Below are 24,314 nucleotides of genomic sequence, written 5' to 3' on the forward strand. Positions count from 1 at the left end.
TTGCCCATTGTTTGGACAGTGAAAAAATTTCAACCTTATCTATATAGACAACTATCACGCATCTCACCGCTTTAGTTCCATTATAATCCTTATGTACATTTGTTTCCCTTGGTTACTGCTATCTGCTGTACAGCCTGGTGTTCCTCTATCCTCGGACGCCATTTTGCCAAGTATTCTGCATATGCACAACCCTTTAATACCTCTACTCCACAGTGATTGGATGGACACTAGCCAGTTCTCTTTATAAGGGTCCTCCTCCTTTCCATGAGTGTCAGATCATCGGGTCTCCCTACCTGATAGGAATCATTACCTGTGACTCCTGTTTGTGCTTATACACTCCTTTGTTCCTTACTGCGTGGGTTAGGCGGATCATCCAAATGCGGCAGCTTCATTGTCATCGGTCCTGTTCCAGAGTTATAACACCGGTGTGGATTTCAGTGCTTCTGCTCTCTGCAGTTCATCGCTTCACCGCATTATCTGTTCAGCTTATTTCAAAGTCAGGACCTGTGGCCTCACTGCAGTGCATTGCTCATCATCAGTCCTGTTCCAGAGTTATAACACCTGTGTGGATCTCAGCACTTCTGCAGCTCAGCACTTCACAGCTACTCCTGTTCAGCCTGTTCAGCCTAATCTGCTGCTAAGACCTGTGGATATAGTGCTTCGCTCAGCATCCTGTTCCTGAATTACTACACTAGTATATACCTCAGTCCTTCTGAGTCCTGAAGCTCATCGCTTCGCAGTATTACCTACTCAGCCTATTCTGCTATCAAGACTCGTGGCTATACTGCTGATCATCACACAGCATCCATCCAGTTCCTGAATTTCCATATATCTGGGGCTACCTTCCATTATGCCTTACAGCTACTTGGTGGTTCTAGAGGACTGCGACCTGCGGTTGAGAGCAGCTAAGACCATATTCTCTTTGCGGAATGCCTGGTGAATACCTCTCTTCCGTTAGACTCCACACCTTTCTGGGGGTAAGCTGTCCCTCAAGCAGAGATCAAGACCATTCCCACTATCCGGCTTTCGTGACAACAAAAATGGCGCCTGATACTCTGACTATACTCTTGTGCTAGCTTCCAGATTTGGATTTTCACTAACCGGATGTTGTTTATGGTTGATGTGCTGCTTTATTTTATTAAAAAGCTTTTTACTCCCAGTAACTTTCTTATGTTTGTTGTACGCAATTAGCATTTTTATCAGTTCACCTATGGATACTTTGTAGACATATTACACTATGTACTATTTCCTTTTCTCTAAAGTATACCTGTGATATTGTAAAGCGCTACGGAATTTGCTGGCGCTATATAAATAAATGTTGATAATGATGATATATGTTGGACCTCCCCCTTAGTGGAAAAATAAGGTTCCACGTCCTGATCTTGGGCTGAAGGTCGTGGGATTCTTATCTCTGGATATCAGATAAGCTTAATTTAATATACTCTGTGTTTACGCAGCCACCCTATTTTCGCTATAAATACCAGTTTCTACTATAATTTACTGCACTATGTTGGGCACCCTTTGTCTTTTTTCTCTACTTTAGGTGTTTTAGCTGAACAATTTGGAGGCATCCCTAGGTTTTATTGTATTTATATGACATGTGTGAGGGTGTCTTTCACGCACCGGGATTTTCTCCAAAGCGCCATAATCCTTACTTTGTTCTCACATTTAATCACCAGTCATCATCATCAGCTTGATGATGAGCTCAGATGTTTCTAAGTTCCTGATTGAATCATTGGTGCCAGTGTTCCGATTGTTCAATGCCTCCAAGATGCTGACTGGATCATTGCTATCAGGGCTCCAATTGGTTAAACTGACAGGAAAGTATTACAAACAGGCTGAACATGAGCGGAGAGTGGAATGTAGTGTGCAATCAATCAACTTATCAGGAATGCGGCTAATCCAGGAATAGGAGCAAAGAAAGAAAATCATTAAAACTATTAATATTCTGCCAGATCACAGGAAGTTCACATTAAAAAGAAAAATAATTACATTTTGGAATAAAGTTATCGACTTAAATAATAACAGATTTATTTTAAAAGTAACAAAAGACCCAGACGCACACTGATTGAAAAAATTTCAGACTTTGGAAAACTGCTGTATTCCAAACTGTACCCCATATTTAAAGTGATAGCTTCTATTGTGAAACTGTCATGAGCTGCGGAGGTGCCCTTAGCAACCGCGACTCTCTGTGTTCTCACTGGCCGCGTCCCGGTCGTCACTATGGCAACCGGGACGTCACTTCCCCTCCGACCCAGTCATTACCTGGACGCTCATTTTTGACAGCGCCGCGCCCAGGCATGTTGGGCAGCCGGGTGCATGCACATTAAGTTGGCAAGTAGATTGTGGACTAATTTATTAGCTGTAGGCATTAATTGGGCAACCCTGAAGCCTATTATTATGCTGCCTTTCCCCTTTCTCTGATTGGCTACTTTGGGTATTAAAGGCAGGGAGGGCTTAGCCACCCTGCCGGTTATAGCGTTCATTTTCTGGTTGCTGACCTGCTCCTGTGTATTGTACTGATTCTTGGATTGATTTATCGTGTATGACCTTTGGCTCGTTTTCTGGACTTTGATTCATTGCTGGTGACCCTGACCTTTTGTTTGTGACTCGGATATCTTTGTTTTCTGCCGGCCCTGACCTTTGCCTGGACTCCACTTCGCTGCCTATTTTCTTGCCTTGGACCCCAGCTTGTTCCTGGCCACTGTTTCTCCTGTCATCACCTCCTGTTCCACACTGCGGTTATATTCATAAGCCATAACAAAAACAGTTAATATTAAAGCAATGGATATCCTGGTTTCCCCCTTCTGAACACGCTAAGGACGACCTATTAGACGCTCTATTTAGACAGAAGAGCCTGAAACAGAAACAGGAATAAAAAAGTTTTATAAAAAATGGGGCTAGTATATTGAGCCTCTGGGTGACTACTTGCAACATTTATGTTAATACTTGTAGTGTCACAACATCTGGAGTGTCACAGGTTGGCCAACACTGTCCTAGCATGTTCCTCTACATAAGTATGGCCAAAAAGCCTCAGTTAGAAACTAGCTTCCCCCTGTACTCAAAGCACTCCAGGGAGTTTATGGTTCCCACTAGACTGGTTACTGCAGTCTCACCCAATCTTTAGTAAATACAGCAGGTTTTTGCACCAGGTGTGCGCCCACCACAATCTGGGTGATACAAGGGCTAAATCACTGTCACACTGGAGGTGAGGCACATGAAAGCCAGACTGCTGTGAAATTATCCCAGGCCAGGTCTCCAGGTGTCTCTCTTCAGTGTTGTGTGTCTCCTGCTGTTTGTAACACTGCATTTTGTTGTTTTGTTCTATTAGTGATTGTTAAGTGAATTCACGCACTTTAGGTGATTTGTGTTATCAAATGAAGGCAAAAGATATTTGGCAAAGTGTAAATACTTAAACCCCCCCATAACAGTCTCATTGATTGGGAGTAGGACCTAATAGTCACGGGATGTACTTCATCAGTAGGCATGGGGTCAAAAACTAGGGTCGACCTGATATTGTTACAGGGCACTTTCGTCAGGTTTGGCTAGGTAATCTAAGTTGGTGAAGTAGGTGTCATTGAAGTGGAAGTGATCAGTATGGTATTTGTAACTTTAACCATAGATTGTAAGCTTGGGAGCAGGGCCTTCTCACCTCTTTGTCTGTTTTACCCAGTTTGTTTATTAGTTTACTGTGTTTGTCCCCAATTGTAAAGCGCTACGGAATATGTTGGCGCTATATAAATAAATGATGATGATGAGATGCATATCAGTCAACAGAATGGTGTCTCTATTGTACACTAGGAATCTCTGTCTACTCTCTAGACGTTAATAAGTCCCTGTGTTGTATGGATATCACTGGAATGCCCACTGTATTGGTCATTAGAATGCTCTCTGCATTGTATAGAGAACACTAGAATGCTCCCCGTATTGCACAGAGATCACTAGAATGCTACATTACTAGGCTATACTCTGTATTGTATAGAAATAACTAGAATAGTCTCTGCATTGAAAACTAGTTAGAAGGGGCGGTGTTGTATTTGAATTTACTTGTTTTCATAACTTTTATTCTTCTTCATTTTTTCATATATATTTAATTGGCAGAGTACCACAAGTACCATTGCTTCACTGTATTTCCGCTCACTGCTGCTCTTTAGTGTCTGTTGCTTAGTAAACTACCCCTAATAACTAGCGAGCAGGAGCAATGAGCAACAGCAGTAAAATCCATTCCTTAGTAACAGGGCACAATAATCATTACAATTTACTTTTATATTAACATTAATGTTATGGTTAGAGCTAAATCGTTTGACAACTATATATTTCGGATGAAAATTGCAAAAAAACGTTTCTAAATAAGTCTAATTATACCAGTCATACATGCTTGGTTGATATTTAGAACAGCATAAAAATCCTCACACAATATACAACGGGAGGAAACTTCCGCGGGAGGAAACTTTATTTCATGTCACCCATTTTTCCAAAACACATGTGGCAAAATAATCAGTAAAGGGATAATATGGAGTTGGATATATGTCTTTTATATTGTAAGCATAGGCAAACCGAGGGGGGGTTACCTAGTGCTTGGAAACCCCTCTCCAAGCAAGGGGCACTTATAATATAATTGAGGTGGCTGGACCCTGCCCCCGCTTCACACGGCTCTGCTTGAAAAGTGAGACCTAACAGTAGTGCACGCAGAATTGCCTGTGTATATTATAGGAATATGAAGAGCTGGAGAGCAGCCAAGCACTGTCTAATATTATAGCCACGCCCTCATGCATGCTGGTTATGCCCACTGGCAGTGTGGTGTGGAAACCCCCCTCTACATTTCTTACGTTTGCCCCTGGTAAGATATACATTTCATACTGTGATGCACACAAAAAAATCTACGTCTATGTCCTTATCAAGAGTTTGTGTATCTTCGACTTGTGGGAGGGAAGGGACAAGCGTAGGAAGAGCACAGGAAGAGCATCTTCATGTACCTGTGACTCCATTAGATGGCCACGTATGTGCAGATACGCCTTGCATGAGGCATCTCTCCTGTGGGTGCTGGAGGGCTGGTATAAATACATGCGGTGATAACTATCTAGCCACCTCTGATTGGCTGTTTGCGGATTCAACTCTAACTTCATTAGCATCGCAGCAATATTAGATAAATTAATAAAATGAATTAGAGCCTATCAACTCGCATTACTTGTTATTTCTACATGGACTGCTGCAGGAAAGACGATTACTTTTTAAAGGGATAAACAACAAGGGCCTGATTCATTAAGGAACTTAAATTAAGAAGTTTCTTATTTAAGTCTCCTGGACAAAACCATGTTACAATGCAAGGGGTGAAAATTAGTTTTCTGTTTTGCACATAAGTTAAATACTGACTGTTTTTTCATGTAGCACACAAATATCAACTTTAAATTTCAGTGTACAAATAAGCTATCAAGTATTTGTGTGTTACATGAAAAAACAGTCAGTATTTAACTTATGCGCAAAACAGAAAACTAATTTTCACCCCTTGCATTGTAACATGGTTTTGTCCAGGAGACTTAAATAAGAAAATTCTTAATTTAAGTTCCTTAATGAATCAGGCCCCAAATGTGGAGGTGTTTACTTCATTTTTTATACAGCAAATTCAACTTTTGCCTTTGAGACATTATTCTCTCATCTATCTGACCACATTATTCTATTGTACACAACCTAATATTGTCTAAAATATGTTTTCATGTGTTAAGTTATGTATAAGTAGGGTAATGCCACTAAGTAATTAAACATATGCCTAACGATTGTGTATATGTAGGCTTTTTCTTGCGTGCATCTTTTCCTACGTATGCCAATCTCATTAAAGTTTCCATATGTCCTGGTCTTTGCAGGTAGAAATCTGTAATCTGAAATCATTATTTTACCAGAACTCAGACTCCTCCATGATGACCAGTAATGTTAGGACTAGGATGCAATAACGTACATTGGGCACCCAAAAGAAAGAAATGGGGGTCATTATGGACTGATCCAACCCCATACCATTTGGGGGTCTTTGTTTGATGCTTCTACAAACATGGGGATGGTATAACTGACACATATGTAGGTGTCACGGGCACTAGGAGTCTTTACCCAGGGATCACCAGGTGGTAGGCTTACCAGAGCAATGTAGATGGTAATAGGGTACTCTGGTAGCTGGGTGATCACGGACCAGGAAGCAGCAGATGATGAGATGCTCAGGAAAGTCTAGGACTAGCAGCACTGGCAATATGGAGGCAATAGTACACGAGGAACTGTAGGACAAGGACACGTGAAGGTAGTCAGTGGTCTGCGGTAGCAAGTTGTACCACTGCTATAGTGATGAGGAATGTCCAACAGAAACGAGGAGGTGATGAGAGTCAGCGGTCTGCGGATAGCAAGTGGTACCGCTGTCTGAGTGAAGGAGTGGAATCCAAGTGGAGGTATCCAGGGAGTCAGTGGTCTGCGATAGCAAGTTGTACCACTGCTATGTGAAAGGATACTGGAACAGGTGATACTGGAAACAGGGATCAGTGGTCTGCTAGCAGCAAGTTGTACCACTGAATATATATGTGAGGAGGTGCACGGGGAGAGGCTGTAACACAGGATATACACAGGCACCTTATATACGATCCACAGTAACATGCACAATATATATATATAAATGACTGAACGGTCTGCAAATATAGAAAGTCTCTTGAAGTAGTCCAGCACAAGATAACACAGTCAATGATGGCAATAGACTCAGCGGATAGCAGACTCCAGAGGAGAACCAACACAGTCCAGCAAGATATGCAATACACAGCACAGTCAATGAGAAGTATGCATACCGTGGTTCAGAAGCAGGCAGTCAGAGAGGAGTGCAGGGATACCTGAGCGGCAGGAGGCCGGCTGGATGAGAAGTCCCAGGATAGCTGAGGCAGCGGTCAGTAGGTGCAGCGCACAGACAAGTAGACCAACAGGGACACGAATCCACAGGAATCAGTAACACGTGGAACTGGACTCAAGCAGGACCCAGGAGAGTGGAGATGATCCAGCAGAGGAGTAGTGATGAGATATAAACCCAATGCTGACAGGAGGGTAGACCTGCGGGACACGTGAAGGCGTGGAGAGCGGATCAGCAGTAGATGGGTGGTAGCGCGGTCAGCAGCAGCAGGGCTCTGCGGTACACGGAGGTAACCAGTAGCAACCAATAGTTGTCTGTAGCGATGGAACACGGGAGAGCAGAGTAGACCAGGAGCTGTTGATCACGGAGAGTAGTAAATGGCAATGAGAGCAGCAGTCTCGAGGAAACACAGGAGAGCTGAGAAGAGACTGCAGTGCACAGGAGCAGCGGATAGAAATCAGCTAACTTGTCACGATGATGATCACAGGCGAGTTGTAGGCTGGAGGCTGTAGTGCACGGAAGCAGCGGATAGGCATCAGCTAACAATCCCGATGATGAACACAGGCGAGTTGTAGGCTGGAGGCTGTAGTGCACGGAAGCAGCGGATAGACAACAGCTAACCGTGACGGTAATGAACACAGGCGAGTTGCAGGCTGGAGGCTTGTAGTGCACGGAGGCAGCGGATAGGAATCAGCTCACGGACTTAATGAGGAACAGGTGAGTGGATGTAAAGTAACGGTTGGAGTGCACAGAGGCAGCGGGTAGAAGCCAGCAAACAGTCACAGTGAAATATAATAGCGTGATGAGGATTAGAGGACTGTAGTGCACGGAGGCAGCGGATAGGAATCAGCAAACAGTCACAATGATAAGTAATAGCGTTGAAGTGGTTTGGAAGACTGTAGTGCACGGAGGCAGCGGATAGGAATCAGCTAACAGTCACGATGATACAGTTGATGGTAGAAGTGGTATGGGAACCACAGTAGTAGAAGTGGTTTGGAAACCACAGGAATCAGCAGCGCTGAATACACGAGGAATACAGGAACACCTTCAGAGACTCATGGGGAATGAGACTCCAAGATCAGGCCACGTGGTATTGACCACAGGTGCTTAATATAGGGAGTGTTGCCTGATCTGCCAATTAAGTTAAAGGAACATACACTGAAGTATAGGAAAGGGCTGCGCATGCGCAGACCCTCAGGATGGAGGACGGCCACGGTTCCTAAATGTCCGGGAAGAGGCACTCACGGTACGGTGAGTGACAGTACCCCCCCTTTTAAAGGTGGGCACAGAACGCCTGGAACCGGGCTTGTCCGGATTTTTGGAGTAGAACTTCTTCAAAAGGGCAGGAGCATTAAGGTCTTCAGCTTTGATCCAAGAGCGCTCCTCAGGACCAAAGCCCTTCCAATGAACGAGGAAACGGAGGACTCCTCGCGAAATTTTTGCGTCTAGTACCTCAGTAATCTCAAAATCCTCCTCCTGATGAACTTGAACTGGCTGCGGAGCTGAGGGAGGATTTGAGAAACGGTTGATAATAAGAGGTTTGAGTAAAGACACATGGAAGGCATTAGAAATCCGAAGATTCTTAGGAAGAAGAAGTTTCACACATACTGGATTGATTACTTGAATGATCCTATATGGACCAATAAAACGAGGGGCGAATTTCATAGATGGAACCTTCAAACGAATGTTTTTAGTAGATAACCAGACACGATCTCCAATTTTTAGTGGTGGAATAGCCCGCCTCTTCTTATCTGCGAAAGATTTATATTTCATAGATGTCTTCTTTAAACAGGTTTTGACCTGAGACCAGATGTTTTTAAAGGTCTGACAAGCCATCTCCACCGCAGGAACTTGGGTGGGCATGGGGGGGCAGGAAATTCCGGAAAAGACGGATGGTGACCGTAGACCACAAAAAATGGAGTTTTGGATGATGACTCATGGAACATGTTGTTATGGGCGAATTCAGCCCAAGGAAGCAACTCTACCCAGTTGTCTTGATTGGCTGAAGAGAACATCCTTATAAAAGTCTCAAGATCTTGATTGACACGTTCAGTTTGTCCGTTAGATTGCGGATGGTAAGAAGATGAGAGTGCTAATCGTATGCCCAAGGTTTTACAAAGGGCTCGCCAGAATCTGGAAACGAATTGTACTCCTCTATCCGACACAATCTCAGAAGGACATCCATGGATACGGAAGATCTCTTTAATGAAGTGTTCAGCCAGAGTAGACGAGGAAGGCAAACCAGATAGAGGAATGAAATGAGCCATCTTCGAAAATCTGTCCACCACCACCCAAATAGTGTTATGATTCTTACTAGGTGGTAAGTCGGTAACGAAATCCATACTAATATGGGTCCATGGTTTGGACGGAATGGGAAGTGGTCGCAGCAACCCTGCTGGAGTTCTGCGGGAGGATTTGAACTGGGAACATAGCTCGCAGGAAGCAATGAACTCTTTGACGTCTCTCCTCATTGAGGGCCACCAGTAACTTCGAGAGAGAATCTCAAAGGTCTTGTGTTCACCGGCGTGTCCAGAAAAACGAGAGGCATGGAACCACGAAAGGATTTTCCTCCTTAGAGTAGGAGGCACGAGAGTCTTCCCAAATGGTAGCGTTTTGGTGGATGAAGCAGCCAGTGAGATACATTTGGGGTCTAGAATGGTATGGTTGGAAACCTCTTCTATATCAGAGGACGTCACAAAGGCTCTAGATAAAGCATCAGCTTTTTTGTTCTTGGCAGCTGGTTTGAAGGTTATTATTAATTCAAAACGGGAAAAGAAAAGAGACCATCTTGCTTGACGAGGGTTCAAGCATTGGGCAGACTGGAGATATGACAAGTTCTTATGATCCGTGAAGATCGTCACCGGATGGCGAGCTCCCTCCAATAAGTATCTCCATTCCTCTAATGCAGCTTTGATAGCTAGTAACTCCTTGTCCCCGATGGTATAATTCTTCTCTGCGGGCAGGAGGCCCCGAGAATAGAAGGCACAAGGGTGGAATTTTTGCTGTTCCGAGCGTTGAGAGAGAATAGCTCCTAAGCCCACATTAGAGGCATCTACTTCCAGGAAGAAGGGGAGTGTCACATCAGGCTGTCGAAGGATTGGAGCCGAAGAGAAGGACTCTTTTAGTGTTTGAAAGGCTTGAAGAGCCTCAGGTGACCATTGCTTAGGATTAGCCCCCTTCCTAGTCAGGACCACAATAGGAGATGCAATGGAAGAAAAGTCTTGAATAAAGCGTCTATAGTAATTGGCAAAACCTAAAAAACGCTGGATAGCACGAAGAGTAGTTGGCTGGGGCCAATGTAGTACAGCATTCACCTTGTCTGGATCCATCTTCAGGCCAACTCCGGAAACTATATACCCCAAGAATGGAATCTGGGGTAATTCAAATGAACATTTTTCTAATTTACAAAACAATGAATTTTTCCGTAGCCTGGAAAGGACTTCTGCCACATGTTGGTGGTGAGAAGGCAGGTCCTGTGAAAAGATCAATATGTCGTCCAGATAGACGACGACACATACATATAATAAGTCCCGGAAGATCTCATTGATGAAACCTTGAAAAACAGCGGGGGCATTACACAGCCCGAAAGGCATTACCAGATATTCGTAATGCCCATCTCTGGTGTTAAACGCTGTCTTCCATTCGTCACCGGAACGGATTCTGATTAAATTGTAGGCACCACGAAGATCCAATTTAGTAAAGATACGGGCTCCCTTGATGCGATCGAATAGCTCAGTGATCAGCGGAATGGGATACCGATTCTTTATAGTAATGGCATTGAGTCCACGAAAATCTATGCAAGGGCGTAAAGATCCATCCTTCTTTTTAACGAAGAAGAACCCAGCTCCAGCGGGAGAGGTGGAAGGTCGAATAAACCCACGCTGGAGGTTCTCCTGTATATACTCAGATGTAGCTTGAGTTTCAGGTAACGAGAGTGGGTAAACCCGGCCCCTGGGGGGAGTCTTGCCAGGTAGAAGATCGATCGGACAATCCCAAGAACGATGAGGAGGAAGACGTTCAGACTGAGCTTTATCAAAAACATCCGTAAATGAAGCATATTGAGGAGGGAGTCCCGGTGAGGTAGATGAGATGGAAGATTGCTGTACTTTGAGAGGAATGACTTGGGAAAGGCAACGATGGTGACATTCAGACCCCCAAGACGTGACTTGAGGGGTGCGCCAGTCAATCTGGGGAGAGTGACGCTGAAGCCATGGAAGGCCTAAGACAATTGGACTAGTCGTAACAGGGAGGATTAAAAACGATATTTCTTCCTGATGCAGAGCACCAATCAGAAGGGTTACTGGAGACGTACTCTGGGTGATGAGACCGTTGATGAGACGTGATCCATCTATAGCCGTCACAGTAATGGGTGTTTTTAAGGTAATCACTGGTAGGGACCATTGATTTACTAATGATTTGGAGATAAAATTTCCTGCTGCTCCGGAATCAATCAATGCCTGTGACTCAAAGGTTTTGGTAGCACAGGAAATTGTAACATCAAAGGCGCAGACTTTAGATTTCATGGAAGCTGGAGAGGACTCCAGGGACCCTAACTTCACCTCTCCAGAACTAGTTAGGGCCTGGCATTTCCCGATCTCTTAGGGCAAGAGCTGAGCATATGAGTGGAATCAGCACAATAGATACAGAGTCTATTCTTTACTCTTCGTTTCCTCTCCTCTGAAGATAATTTGGAACGTCCTATCTCCATGGGAATCACAGAGGGTGAAACTGGACGAAATTGAGGGTTAGAACGAAGAGGTGCTTTAGCAGAAGTTGTTTTCTCAGCCTCTCTTTCACGAAATCTCATATCAACACGATGGCAAAGAGAGATCAGATCTTCAAGTGACGAAGGAAGCTCCTGGGTAGTCAGTGCATCTTTAATTTTATCGGAGAGCCCCTGCCAGAAGGCGGCAACTAGGGCTTCAGTGTTCCACTGAAGTTCAGAGGCTAAGATCCTAAATTGAATGACGTACTGTCCTACTGTATGAGATCCTTGTCGTAGACGGAGGATGCTGGAAGCAGCGGAGGTCACACGACCTGGTTCATCGAACACACTTCGGAATGTAGAAATGAATTTGGCACTATCTTGCAATATTGGGTCGTTTCTCTCCCACAGAGGGGAGGCCCAAGCCAGGGCTTGTCCAGAAAACAAAGAGATAAGATAGGCCACTCTGGAACGATGGGTAGAAAAATTTTGAGGTTGGAGCTCAAAATGGACTGAACATTGATTAAGGAAACCCCTACAAGTTTTGGGGTCCCCATCGTACTTTGACGGAGTAGGCAGGTGAAGCGTAGAAGCTGTAGACACCTGGGATGGCACTGGGGAAACGGAGGAAAGCACAGGAGCCTCAGTAGCAGCTGTCACAGTCTGTCCAGATGTTTCTTGGGAGGTTAACGATTGATAACACTGAAGTAACAGCTGTTGGCGGGCATCCTGTTGCTCCACACGGCTGACCAGATGCTGCAGCATCTCTTTGGCTGTAGGTTCCGTATCTGGGTCTGTCATGGCCTGATCTTACTGTCACGGGCACTAGGAGTCTTTACCCAGGGATCACCAGGTGGTAGGCTTACCAGAGCAATGTAGATGGTAATAGGGTACTCTGGTAGCTGGGTGATCACGGACCAGGAAGCAGCAGATGATGAGATGCTCAGGAAAGTCTAGGACTAGCAGCACTGGCAATATGGAGGCAATAGTACACGAGGAACTGTAGGACAAGGACACGTGAAGGTAGTCAGTGGTCTGCGGTAGCAAGTTGTACCACTGCTATAGTGATGAGGAATGTCCAACAGAAACGAGGAGGTGATGAGAGTCAGCGGTCTGCGGATAGCAAGTGGTACCGCTGTCTGAGTGAAGGAGTGGAATCCAAGTGGAGGTATCCAGGGAGTCAGTGGTCTGCGATAGCAAGTTGTACCACTGCTATGTGAAAGGATACTGGAACAGGTGATACTGGAAACAGGGATCAGTGGTCTGCTAGCAGCAAGTTGTACCACTGAATATATATGTGAGGAGGTGCACGGGGAGAGGCTGTAACACAGGATATACACAGGCACCTTATATACGATCCACAGTAACATGCACAATATATATATATAAATGACTGAACGGTCTGCAAATATAGAAAGTCTCTTGAAGTAGTCCAGCACAAGATAACACAGTCAATGATGGCAATAGACTCAGCGGATAGCAGACTCCAGAGGAGAACCAACACAGTCCAGCAAGATATGCAATACACAGCACAGTCAATGAGAAGTATGCATACCGTGGTTCAGAAGCAGGCAGTCAGAGAGGAGTGCAGGGATACCTGAGCGGCAGGAGGCCGGCTGGATGAGAAGTCCCAGGATAGCTGAGGCAGCGGTCAGTAGGTGCAGCGCACAGACAAGTAGACCAACAGGGACACGAATCCACAGGAATCAGTAACACGTGGAACTGGACTCAAGCAGGACCCAGGAGAGTGGAGATGATCCAGCAGAGGAGTAGTGATGAGATATAAACCCAATGCTGACAGGAGGGTAGACCTGCGGGACACGTGAAGGCGTGGAGAGCGGATCAGCAGTAGATGGGTGGTAGCGCGGTCAGCAGCAGCAGGGCTCTGCGGTACACGGAGGTAACCAGTAGCAACCAATAGTTGTCTGTAGCGATGGAACACGGGAGAGCAGAGTAGACCAGGAGCTGTTGATCACGGAGAGTAGTAAATGGCAATGAGAGCAGCAGTCTCGAGGAAACACAGGAGAGCTGAGAAGAGACTGCAGTGCACAGGAGCAGCGGATAGAAATCAGCTAACTTGTCACGATGATGATCACAGGCGAGTTGTAGGCTGGAGGCTGTAGTGCACGGAAGCAGCGGATAGGCATCAGCTAACAATCCCGATGATGAACACAGGCGAGTTGTAGGCTGGAGGCTGTAGTGCACGGAAGCAGCGGATAGACAACAGCTAACCGTGACGGTAATGAACACAGGCGAGTTGCAGGCTGGAGGCTTGTAGTGCACGGAGGCAGCGGATAGGAATCAGCTCACGGACTTAATGAGGAACAGGTGAGTGGATGTAAAGTAACGGTTGGAGTGCACAGAGGCAGCGGGTAGAAGCCAGCAAACAGTCACAGTGAAATATAATAGCGTGATGAGGATTAGAGGACTGTAGTGCACGGAGGCAGCGGATAGGAATCAGCAAACAGTCACAATGATAAGTAATAGCGTTGAAGTGGTTTGGAAGACTGTAGTGCACGGAGGCAGCGGATAGGAATCAGCTAACAGTCACGATGATACAGTTGATGGTAGAAGTGGTATGGGAACCACAGTAGTAGAAGTGGTTTGGAAACCACAGGAATCAGCAGCGCTGAATACACGAGGAATACAGGAACACCTTCAGAGACTCATGGGGAATGAGACTCCAAGATCAGGCCACGTGGTATTGACCACAGGTGCTTAATATAGGGAGTGTTGCCTGATCTGCCAATTAAGTTAAAGGAACATACACTGAAGTATAGGAAAGGGCTGCGCATGCGCAGACCCTCAGGATGGAGGACGGCCACGGTTCCTAAATGTCCGGGAAGAGGCACTCACGGTACGGTGAGTGACAGTAGGAATATATTCACACATGCATTTACACATAACTTAATACATATATTGGGGATACAAAGACATGTACATCTTCATCTTCATTCCATTGTCCAGGAGTAATTAGCATAACTGAATAGGAAAAATGAATCAGTTAAAGAGACATTGTTGCTCAGCACTGGCCCCAGTTTTTGTCCTGCCACATTTATGTTAAATGACCCCTGATAGCCATGTGTTCACTGGTAAGTGACCCAATAAAGTTGCATCCACTTATCTATCAAAACAGAAGATAATTAAATAAAGGAGAGAAAAATTTGATCTAATTGCTGTAGCCCGCATCCATCAGAAAAGAGGGCTTATTAGTCCCCGGCTAAGTGTGGTTGAACCATATCACTGATGTATTCTCCAAGGACCAATCCTGTACCTTACTGTCAGGTACAGGTGAAAGTATATAACAGTGTGTGAAAATAGAAACAGGGAAACTGTGTCTAAGCCTCACAGAGGCCGGGTCTTAGCTTCACAGATTGAGAAGTTGGATGTTTGAGGCATTTGGAGTAAACTTGGACCGCTAGAAGACAAGTGTCAGATCTATTCACAGTATGGTCTACCGATTGTCAGATCTAATCCCAGTATGGTCTACTGATTGTCCTCAGCTTAAGAAAAGTTCCCATTTAGTTGTATACATACCATATGGCATCCTGGAAATTACTGTAACGTCTGAATTAATCAGGAAATCTGCTTTCTTCAACCAACATTTGCTAAATATTTTCTTCAACCAAATAGCCTCTATGTCCCCTTCTATCAAATGTCAGTCTCTCATGGTGGTAGTCACCATATCGATGCTGACTACCCCGACAAGACTTATCCCGATGACTTCACACTAAAGGGCTCCTTCCCAACGAGGCTCCAGGACGACTGATGTGGCCACCGACTGCAATCAATCGCGATGAATGAAGAAGCCGGCGCGACTTGATGACGTCACTGGGAACCGCAACGCTGTTATCGGTGCTGTTAAGAGGGTAATGCAAGTATGCAGCCATGGGCAATGTACAACGCCTTGTACATTGCCCATGTAATTTCCAGTACGCGGTTCGTCGTCTTCTTCATTATCATTCCGTACCCCACCCCTCTCATCCACCACACCAAAGACTTGGAGTAGTGTTCTTCAAATCTGCACATGTCTGACTTACACTCATCATATCACATGTGTTGTATCAGCACTAAATCTTGTTCTGGAGTTTTACATACCACTATGTATGACGGTACTCCGGTACAGTGTTGGTTCACGTGCCATATCTGTGGTTTATGAGCAATATTGCACTATTTCCACAAACGTGTCACAGAAATGTGTGGTAGGACAGAGCCAAAACACATGCACTTATGCAGATGAGAATTGCTCTGAGAGCCAGTGGGTCTCTTGTCTTACATGTCCTAGCGATAGACAGACACACACACACACACACACATATATATTGGGTACACAATATACCATTCTGTGCAGCCAGGCATTTCTTCCCGTTCTTTGTACTGCAACACTTGTAATGCTGGCTGCAGTCATAGTCAGTGACACATTTTATAGTCTTTTCTTTATTTTGATACTCTGAATCCTCTGCAGGACATTTACCAACAAATAAGAACCAAATATTAAAACCACTGAGCAACAGTAGCAGAGATTAGCAACTTAGAACTCTTTTAAAAGAGAGTAAACCAACTGTTGGACTGCCTCCCACCCTCACTTCCATTGTTCTTTGATGAAACAGTTGTCTTGTTTCAGTGATGAATGAATAGTTCAATACTTGATGTATAGTGTAGGAGGTCATATTGTATGCCATATGTCTTGTATTGTGCTATAAAGTGTGAGTGATTTACTTTTCATGGTGTATTGTGTTTCAGCTGCTCTGCAACGCAATACACTTTATAATGTAATATATTCATATCTGGGGATTTTGGTAGATTTTTATGCAATTACTCAAAAATTCTATTGGTCACTGATACAATCCTGTGTATTTAAGATTCTGGTTTCCCGCATTAGACGAAGAGGCACCAGTGCTAATAGGAGCATGAAGTGATGACTGTGCCTGCACTGGGACTAGTGTGGACAAGAGGGGGAGAGTCCCCAGCATGACAGGGCTCAGAGAGGAGAGCTTTTGGGTGGAAAGCTTCCTGGAAGAGAGAGGCATTGAATAGAAGAAAAAGGGGTATATTTAGTAAACGGCAGGTTTAAAAAAGTGGAGATGTTGTCTATAGTAACCATTCAGATTCTAGCTGTCATTTTGTAGAATGTACTAAATTAATGACAGCTAGAATCTGATTGGTTGCTATAGGCAACATCTCCACTTTTTTAAATCTGCCGTTTAGTAAATATACCCCAATAACTCTTTGAAGGTGTGAGTGAAAATGATTGTAAGTCACTCATACTGTGAGAGAGGACTCTGTGTAGAGCTCACTTGTAAAGTGCCCCCATACTGTGAAGGAGGGGTCGCTGCAGAGGCAGCTTAACTAGCAGGAGCTGAAGTAGGGGAGGATGTTCCCCCTGCAAAAGAGCCTCCTTGAGGGATGGGGTGTATCATGGCAAGGAAAATCCCTGGATAGTGCGATGTTAGTTAATCCATACTGGGACGTGAACATAAACCTCCAAAGTATGTCCATTGTCTGCTGACAGCTGTTAAAGACAGACAGCCAAGTAGTGAATGTGTGGAACTACTGTACCCAGCAGCACCAGGTATAAAGCTGTGTAATGGTTCTTATGGGACTTAAGCAAGAAATGTGCAGGTGGAGAGGAGTATTAGAGAGTTTAACATCTGCTGAAGTTTATGTGCTGGAGGCCTTTGGTGTAAGCTGTACCTGTAGCCATTATGACATGCGCTAGAGAGTCTGGCGTTTGGATCTATGTCCATTGCAACCATTATGACATGAGATGGTCTCGCGCAAAACGGCTATGTGACATTTGCACTGCTCACCACTAGTGTCCACTCCTTATTAATTGTGTTTAAACATCCGAGTATTCAGGGAACCCTCTGGTCGTGGATGCCCCACCCATGTCATAGCCGGAGCAGAAGGGAAGGGCAACAGCGAGCGGGTACCCCATTACAACATGGCTCCCAAGCAAGTGACCACACAACACATGACCAGCAGTGGCTTCATACAATCACTAAATTGCGACCACCGTGACTGACAGCATGAGTGGAATCCTGCTCTACTCCACTCACACTGTCAGTTCCTGCTGTGGTAACACAGTGATTACAATCAGTAAATCAATGAAGGTCACTGATGGATGTCAGGCAGGGAGAGAGGCATGTTAGGATCCATGAGCTGAGAATTTTGTCAATGCAAACTCTAAGAATGTGCCACAAGTCACAAAGATCTCATCTCAGATCATGAGAGAACCGGTCCTAACAATCCCTCTCTAATAAGCAGTGGTTCATACGTTGCCACTTTCCAAGTATTGTCCTATATGGAACTGTACAGGGGAAACAAGTTACAATACAATGTGCGTCACTTCTATACATTCCTGCCCTTGTGCTTGAATCCACCAATCTGAGGTCTGTAAACAGCATTTCTCAGGCCTTGGAAGCCTGCAAACCAATTATGCAAGTTTTGACTTTCCATTACATTAAAACATAGAAACACTGCTGAAAGATAGGGAAAAACGATGGCTGCTCTCTCAGACAGAAAGAACAGACAGCATGCTGGACAGATTTAGTCAAACACAAATGCATCAATTAGTTAAAGTATATAATTTAACTCAGAAATACAGACTTTAATATATGATGGTGTCTAAAACACGATATACTTGCTTTTTACATAATTTAGTTATATCAGTTGTCATTACATATTCATGAAACCTGCTCCCGGCACCCAGTAACACTTACCTGGAAGTGGAGGTAGGCATCTTGTTGCACAGGTATAGGGACAACATTTTTCATCACCAGGGCATCCAGTGTCATTATTGCAAAAAGAGCGCTCTGCCCGTTTACATAGCGGCATTTCTTCCATTTCACAGAAACCTTTTTTCACTGCAGGAAAGAAATGAGTTCTGAGGTCACAATAGAAGAAGGCAAAAGAAAGCAAAATGGTGAAAGAAATAAAGAAGAGTGAAGTTAATGTTGGATGAATGCCCAGATTACATTGGTTGTAGTCATCATAAGTCAGGTTGGTATCTACCATTTAGCAAATTAATTAAAAGTAGTTCTACTTATCAGAGACTGTAATACACGAACATGGTGCATCCTGAGTTTCCTCCACTCATGTCTCACAAGGCAGAAGAACCATTGGTCACAGAAGGCAGATGACTGCAGTCCTGGGGGTAAATGTATCAAGCTGAGAGTTTTCCGGTGGGTTTGAAAAGCCAATCAGATTCTAGCTATCATTTATTTAGTACATTCTACAAAATGATAGCTAGAATCTGATTGGTTGCTATAGGCAACATCTCCACTATTCAAATGCGCCGGAAAACTCTCAGTTTGATACATTTACCCCCTGGGGATTTTCCATATGTGACAATGAGAGAGGTAAAACTTAAAGAGGACTTCTCAACTCATAATCTTTTAATAATATAGTCCTCCTGACCCCCCCCCCCTGTCCGTCCCCCCCCCCCCCCGAGTCCCAAATTCCCAGGATCGACAGATCTCGGGAATGTTCCATACAGGTAAACCTGCTGGACGGGGACCCGCTCTATTTCTGATAACACCACACATGTTTAACTGTAAGTTTTTGTTATGTAATATATAATATAAGCTTAAACTGTGTCTCCATGTATGTACTTATATTATGTCTGGAAGTGAGCTGTAGCCACCCTGGCAGGACACAGCAAGACACAGGAAGACCTATTAAGTTTGGAGATATGGATCTCATTAAAAGACTGGAAGGGGTTAGTTCGGGGATGTTACCAGAACTAACTTGTGTGGACAGCCCCGGTAGGGGGACCAGGAGAGAGTCATTCCCTATCACATCCCTGGGACATAAGAGCTGCCGACTGGGTGACCATCAGAGCTAGCTCCCTCCCTGTCACCAGAAGCCTTAATCATGGGAATCAGAGCCAGGATAAAAGGCCATGTCTTGAGACAAGGAGAGAGCTTCAGCTGTGAAGATCACGAAAGCTGGAAGTTAGGACTGGGTAGAGGTTATGGCTCCAGCCTCCTGCTGGACTGATCAAGATACGTAGCAGAGGACTGCTAGGACCAGATATCTTCATCCTTCATCCCCATTTCCTGCAGGTCTTGTGGACCTCTGTGTCTGCCAAAAGTGTGGTGACAATGTAGCAGGACTGCTGAGGGGAAGCGCTGCAAGTGTTTACGCCCAAAATGAACACGCCAAGGTTGGCTATAAGGAGACGGTAATAGTACTGTAAATGTGTACCCTGGTGTTTTATGTCACAACTATTATAGTGTGATTGATTTAAAATACCTCTGCTATAACTTTGTTGGTTGTTTGTGTTAAATAAACTTAAGCATCCTTTATTCAATTATTTCACTAGGTGTCAAAATATGTTCCCATGTCCCCAGTACTGGAGGCGAGTGATACGCTGCGAGGTAGACTAGTAAAGCGCTGACTTGGCGCGGGAGTCCTTGCCGGTTAACTACAGGTAAACCCTTCACTGGTGGGTGCAGGAAAATATCCTGTGTCTGTCCCGTTATTGTGAGACTATCAATGTTCTTTCCCTGTCCTGGAAACAATAGTGGCCAGAAGGATAATAATTACTTTCACACTGGTTGCCTCTAATGTTCACTATCCACCCATTTTTATACATTGGCAGTAACATCTTCCCTCTTCTCTATCTTTACTGCTGTCAGGTTGGAGAGCGGTTTGCTGCATCCACTTCTGTCTGGAACCTCCATGTGTCTGTTCTTAGGCCCATTCAAAGCCATAAGCGGCTCTTTGATAACATAGACGCTCATAGCTCTGCATGAGTCTAGTATCTCATACAGTCGTGTGAAAGCGAATGAAACACAGTACAGGGAACAATATGGTTTCATTAGCAAAATATAGCGATATATATCTACTTCTGTCTGGAACCTTCATGTGTCTGTTCTTAGGCCCATTCAAAGCCATAAGTGGCTCTTTGATAACATAGACACTCATAGCTCTGCATGAGTCTAGTATCTCATACAGTCATGTGGAAGTGGATGAAACACAGTACAGAGAACAATATGGTTTCATTACCAAAATATAGCGAATATGTGTGGTAATACTTTACCTCCAATAGAGGGCAGACAGAACTTTCCGCAGTCCTTGAAGCAGCACTTGGCTCCAATAGCACAGTCACTGTCTGCTGAACACATATCATCACAGCGTTCGATATTGGGGATTTTAGGTTTTACTTTGGGACAGGATCCCTTCCTTTCTGTAGACAGAGAGAGAAATCATCTACACTGACATAAAATAGCACATAGAGAACAGCAATAATAAGACATAACATATAAGATATCATATGAAAACATATAAACATATATCATACAGGCATCAAAGTAGATATCTGGTATTTGTCTACTGAGCAGTTAAATGCAGATACATGAATCTATAGTAATACTCAGCATTGCTGTATGTAACACACTCACCCTTAGCAGGGGGCTTGCAGATTTTGTACTTGTTATCTGGACAGCATTTCTGGTCCCCAGCACAATCTGCGTCACCGCTGCAGAAATCTCGTACATTGTTGATTGTGCGGAAGTATCTTTCCGGAGGACACTTTCCAGGTTTCTCTAAAATCAGTCACATTAAAAAGGACATTATTAAGAAATGTGTTTTTATATTTAATGCTTTAAAATAATGTAGTATAGTTCTAAATTATGTCCCTTTAATTAATGTCCAATCCATTGGTGTATAGACATGTAAATGTATGAGTTACAATTATGAGCAGTTGGTTCCAGCTCAAGCCTCCAAAATTAAACTCAACTCCACCCAAAACTGGAAATTCTCGGAGTGATGGCATGTGGTCATATTTCCGACAACGGAAATGTCGGTAGTTATCATGTCGACATAAAAATGTCAGGAGGTTAAATGCTGATACTTCCATTCTGGTGACAGCTTCAAAATGTGGACAGTGAGACTGTCGACATTCAAAATGTCGACAGTCACATTGCCAACATTAAAAGAGCAATGCCAATGGGTCTGGCGGTTGTATTCTGGTGGATACAACCGCCGAACTTGCAGGCACAAATCAGTTGTAAAAAAAGTTCTAATAAAGTTTACAATATTCCCCCCGCCCCCCACCTTCACCTCCCAAAACACATCCAAACCTGGGCTGATTGCGGTCACTGGACCCGCCGGCATTGCACGTAGCACACAAATATCAACTTTAAATTTCAGTGTACAAATAAGCTATCAAGTATTTGTGTGTTACATGAAAAAACAGTCAGTATTTAACTTATGTGCAAAACAGAAAACTAATTTTCACCCCTTGCATTGTAACATGGTTTTGTCCAGGAGATTTAAATGAGAAATTTCTTAATTTAAGTTCCTTTATGAATCAGGCCCTAAGTTCCCGCTGGCACATTAGTTATATGCTATTACAGTTTAGTACTTTGTGGTGTGTGTAGATTTACGTACTTTTGTACTTCCGCCTATTATGCTTCTATTCAGTTATTTACAATTCTCTCTGCCCCCTTTATTTATCAACCATCTTTTCATTGATTCGTTCTGATTCCTGCATTTATCAGTAAATTAAGACGGCAATCAGGACGGCATCACTGTAAAGTGGCTGGTTTCCAAGATCACTGACAGACAAAACGTTTTATAAAAAACAGTCAAGATTCAGGAACCCAGGATGTCTTTGGGCAGACAGAATGATAAATAATAGGATAAACGCATAATGCGGCACAGAAGTAGATGTTGTGTTTCAAAAAATTCCTGGCCCTTAATTTTGCAATTATCATATAGGCAGAAAAACTCCATGTAGGACATGCGGTATGAACCTTAGGAAGACCCAATATATATATAAACAGTTGCTTTCTGTAGCTTACCGCCTATTGTTGTGATGGTCATGGCACAGAGCAGGAGCCCCAGCAGGGTGACTTGCATTATATTCATCTTGATATCAGTGGAGATGCATTGTCAGATACAGTCTCTTATAACTCATTCTAAACCTGTGAGTGGGCGGTGGCATTAGCATGAACAAGTACAGGTACAGTACCTGGAATTTGGTTTGTGTTCCCTAGTGATTAATTGCAATACTGTCAGAGGTTAACTGTGACTTAGTTTAAGGAAGCGCACCTTGATTTCACAAATGTCTAGTTTGTTTTTTAGGAGTCAGACCTCTCCTCTCAGGTGCGGTATGCTTTAACAATGGAGGCTGAGGGAAGGTTTTAATTGTGTAATACTGTTGTTGCTAGGGATCCACCTACAGGAGATGCCTTGACGTTGGCAACTTATCCCAATATAGCTATATTGTGCACAAATTCTCCTATTATATGCTGACATAGTGATTCACATTTTGTTTGTTTTAGATCACCGGACTATATTTTCTTTTGTTCTCACATACACAATGGTCTTACTTGTCCTGGCTGCACTTTTGCAAATGGTTTCATTCACTTGTACACATTTCATTGATTTAAAGAAGCACACAATTCTGCTTTTTGGGAGTCAGTACTCTCCCTTCAGGTGCTGCATGCTTTGAAAATGGCAGCTCGGGGAAGGTTTTAATTGTGACACCCTGACTACTGTTGTTGCTACACAGGCATAGGGACTCACCTATAGGAGACGCCTTGATGTTGGCAGCTGAGCTTAACCCAATATAGTTATATTGTGCTAAAAATTCTCCTATTTATGTATATTGTCGCAAGATCAGGTTATGGGTGCTATCAGGGACAGATTGGGAACTTAAAATGGCCCTGGAAAAAATTCTGGAAGTGGCCTAATGTGGGCGGGACCAAATCAACTGTAGGCAGGATCAACACTAAAGTAGGTGAGATTAGCTGTTATCCATAGCCACATTGGTGGTAGGCAAGGCTAATGCAACTGGCAATGGTAGGCGGAGTCATATTTACAACTATTAGAGATATTTTACTGCTATATCAGGTGTACTTTCCTTTCCACAATTAACTTAACATGCTGTATAATATATTAGAGTTTGTACAAATAAAACAATCTGTTATGAGGTCTTTTTGGACCAATTGCAGATGGAAGGTTGTGTTTTGAAGGCACATATCAACTTATCAGCTTTTGCTTTGACACATTAATCTCTGTAATGTTGATGTAAGAAACAGTGGTTGAAGTGGGCCGGTATAAAGCAGTATGCCGTTGTAAGGTCCCTAAACGGAGATGTGCCTCACAGGGCGACTAACTCCTAATACCTCCGAATTTACCACGATCCGCGTGGATGACTGGATCCTACCTCGGTCCCTGATTGGGGTTTCTCCGGACGCCCGCAGGTAACACCTAAGAGGGAAAACACAGTTAAACCGAGCCTACCAAGTAAGGGCTGTCCGAGACTACGGCAAAGAACAAGGACACGGTCAGTCCAAGCTCACTTGCCGCCTCCTCACTTTGTTCTTGCCAAGACGCGGGGAACTACAGGCACTTAAGACCAAGACTAGTCCGAGGACTAATCCCGCCTCAAGTACCTCACACACCTGCCGGTGAGGGCATAACCGAAAGGAGGAATCGAGCGTGATACTCACTGGGACACTCCCACTTCCGATCCGGTCCCTCTGCGCCTTCCCGACTCCTGCGGATGACAAGAACACACAGCCTCCCTCTACGCTCTCAGTGAGACTAAGATGGCACCCACAAAACTGGACTGACAACAACAGCGACCCGACCCTAACAACGTTCTAATGGTCGGCAACGCAACTAAGTCAAACCACTATGACTAACTAGGTGTGGTGCACTAACGGAACTGCTCACTTACACACTACGGGGAACACCCCCTCACCCAGGTCGTACCAAAAA

The 24,314-nt window shown here is 44.1% G+C and overlaps 1 protein-coding gene across 1 annotated transcript in view; it reads right to left on the minus strand.

Moving 5' to 3' along the window:
* Positions 1–22,496, minus strand: part of LOC142095008 (uncharacterized) — a 52,114-nt gene extending 29,618 nt beyond the window's left edge. The window contains exons 1-4 of the mRNA XM_075177708.1: positions 22,388–22,496; positions 20,984–21,127; positions 20,623–20,769; positions 18,299–18,442 (exon numbers count right to left, since the gene is read on the minus strand). Of these exons, the coding sequence (XP_075033809.1) occupies positions 18,299–18,442; positions 20,623–20,769; positions 20,984–21,127; positions 22,388–22,454 (502 nt within the window). The 5' untranslated portion in view covers positions 22,455–22,496. The remainder of the gene's footprint in view (positions 1–18,298; positions 18,443–20,622; positions 20,770–20,983; positions 21,128–22,387) is intronic.
* Positions 22,497–24,314: the final 1,818 nt, after the last annotated feature.

Source organism: Mixophyes fleayi, chromosome 6 (assembly GCF_038048845.1).
Source record: "Mixophyes fleayi isolate aMixFle1 chromosome 6, aMixFle1.hap1, whole genome shotgun sequence".
Classification (NCBI taxonomy): Eukaryota; Metazoa; Chordata; class Amphibia; order Anura; family Limnodynastidae; genus Mixophyes; species Mixophyes fleayi.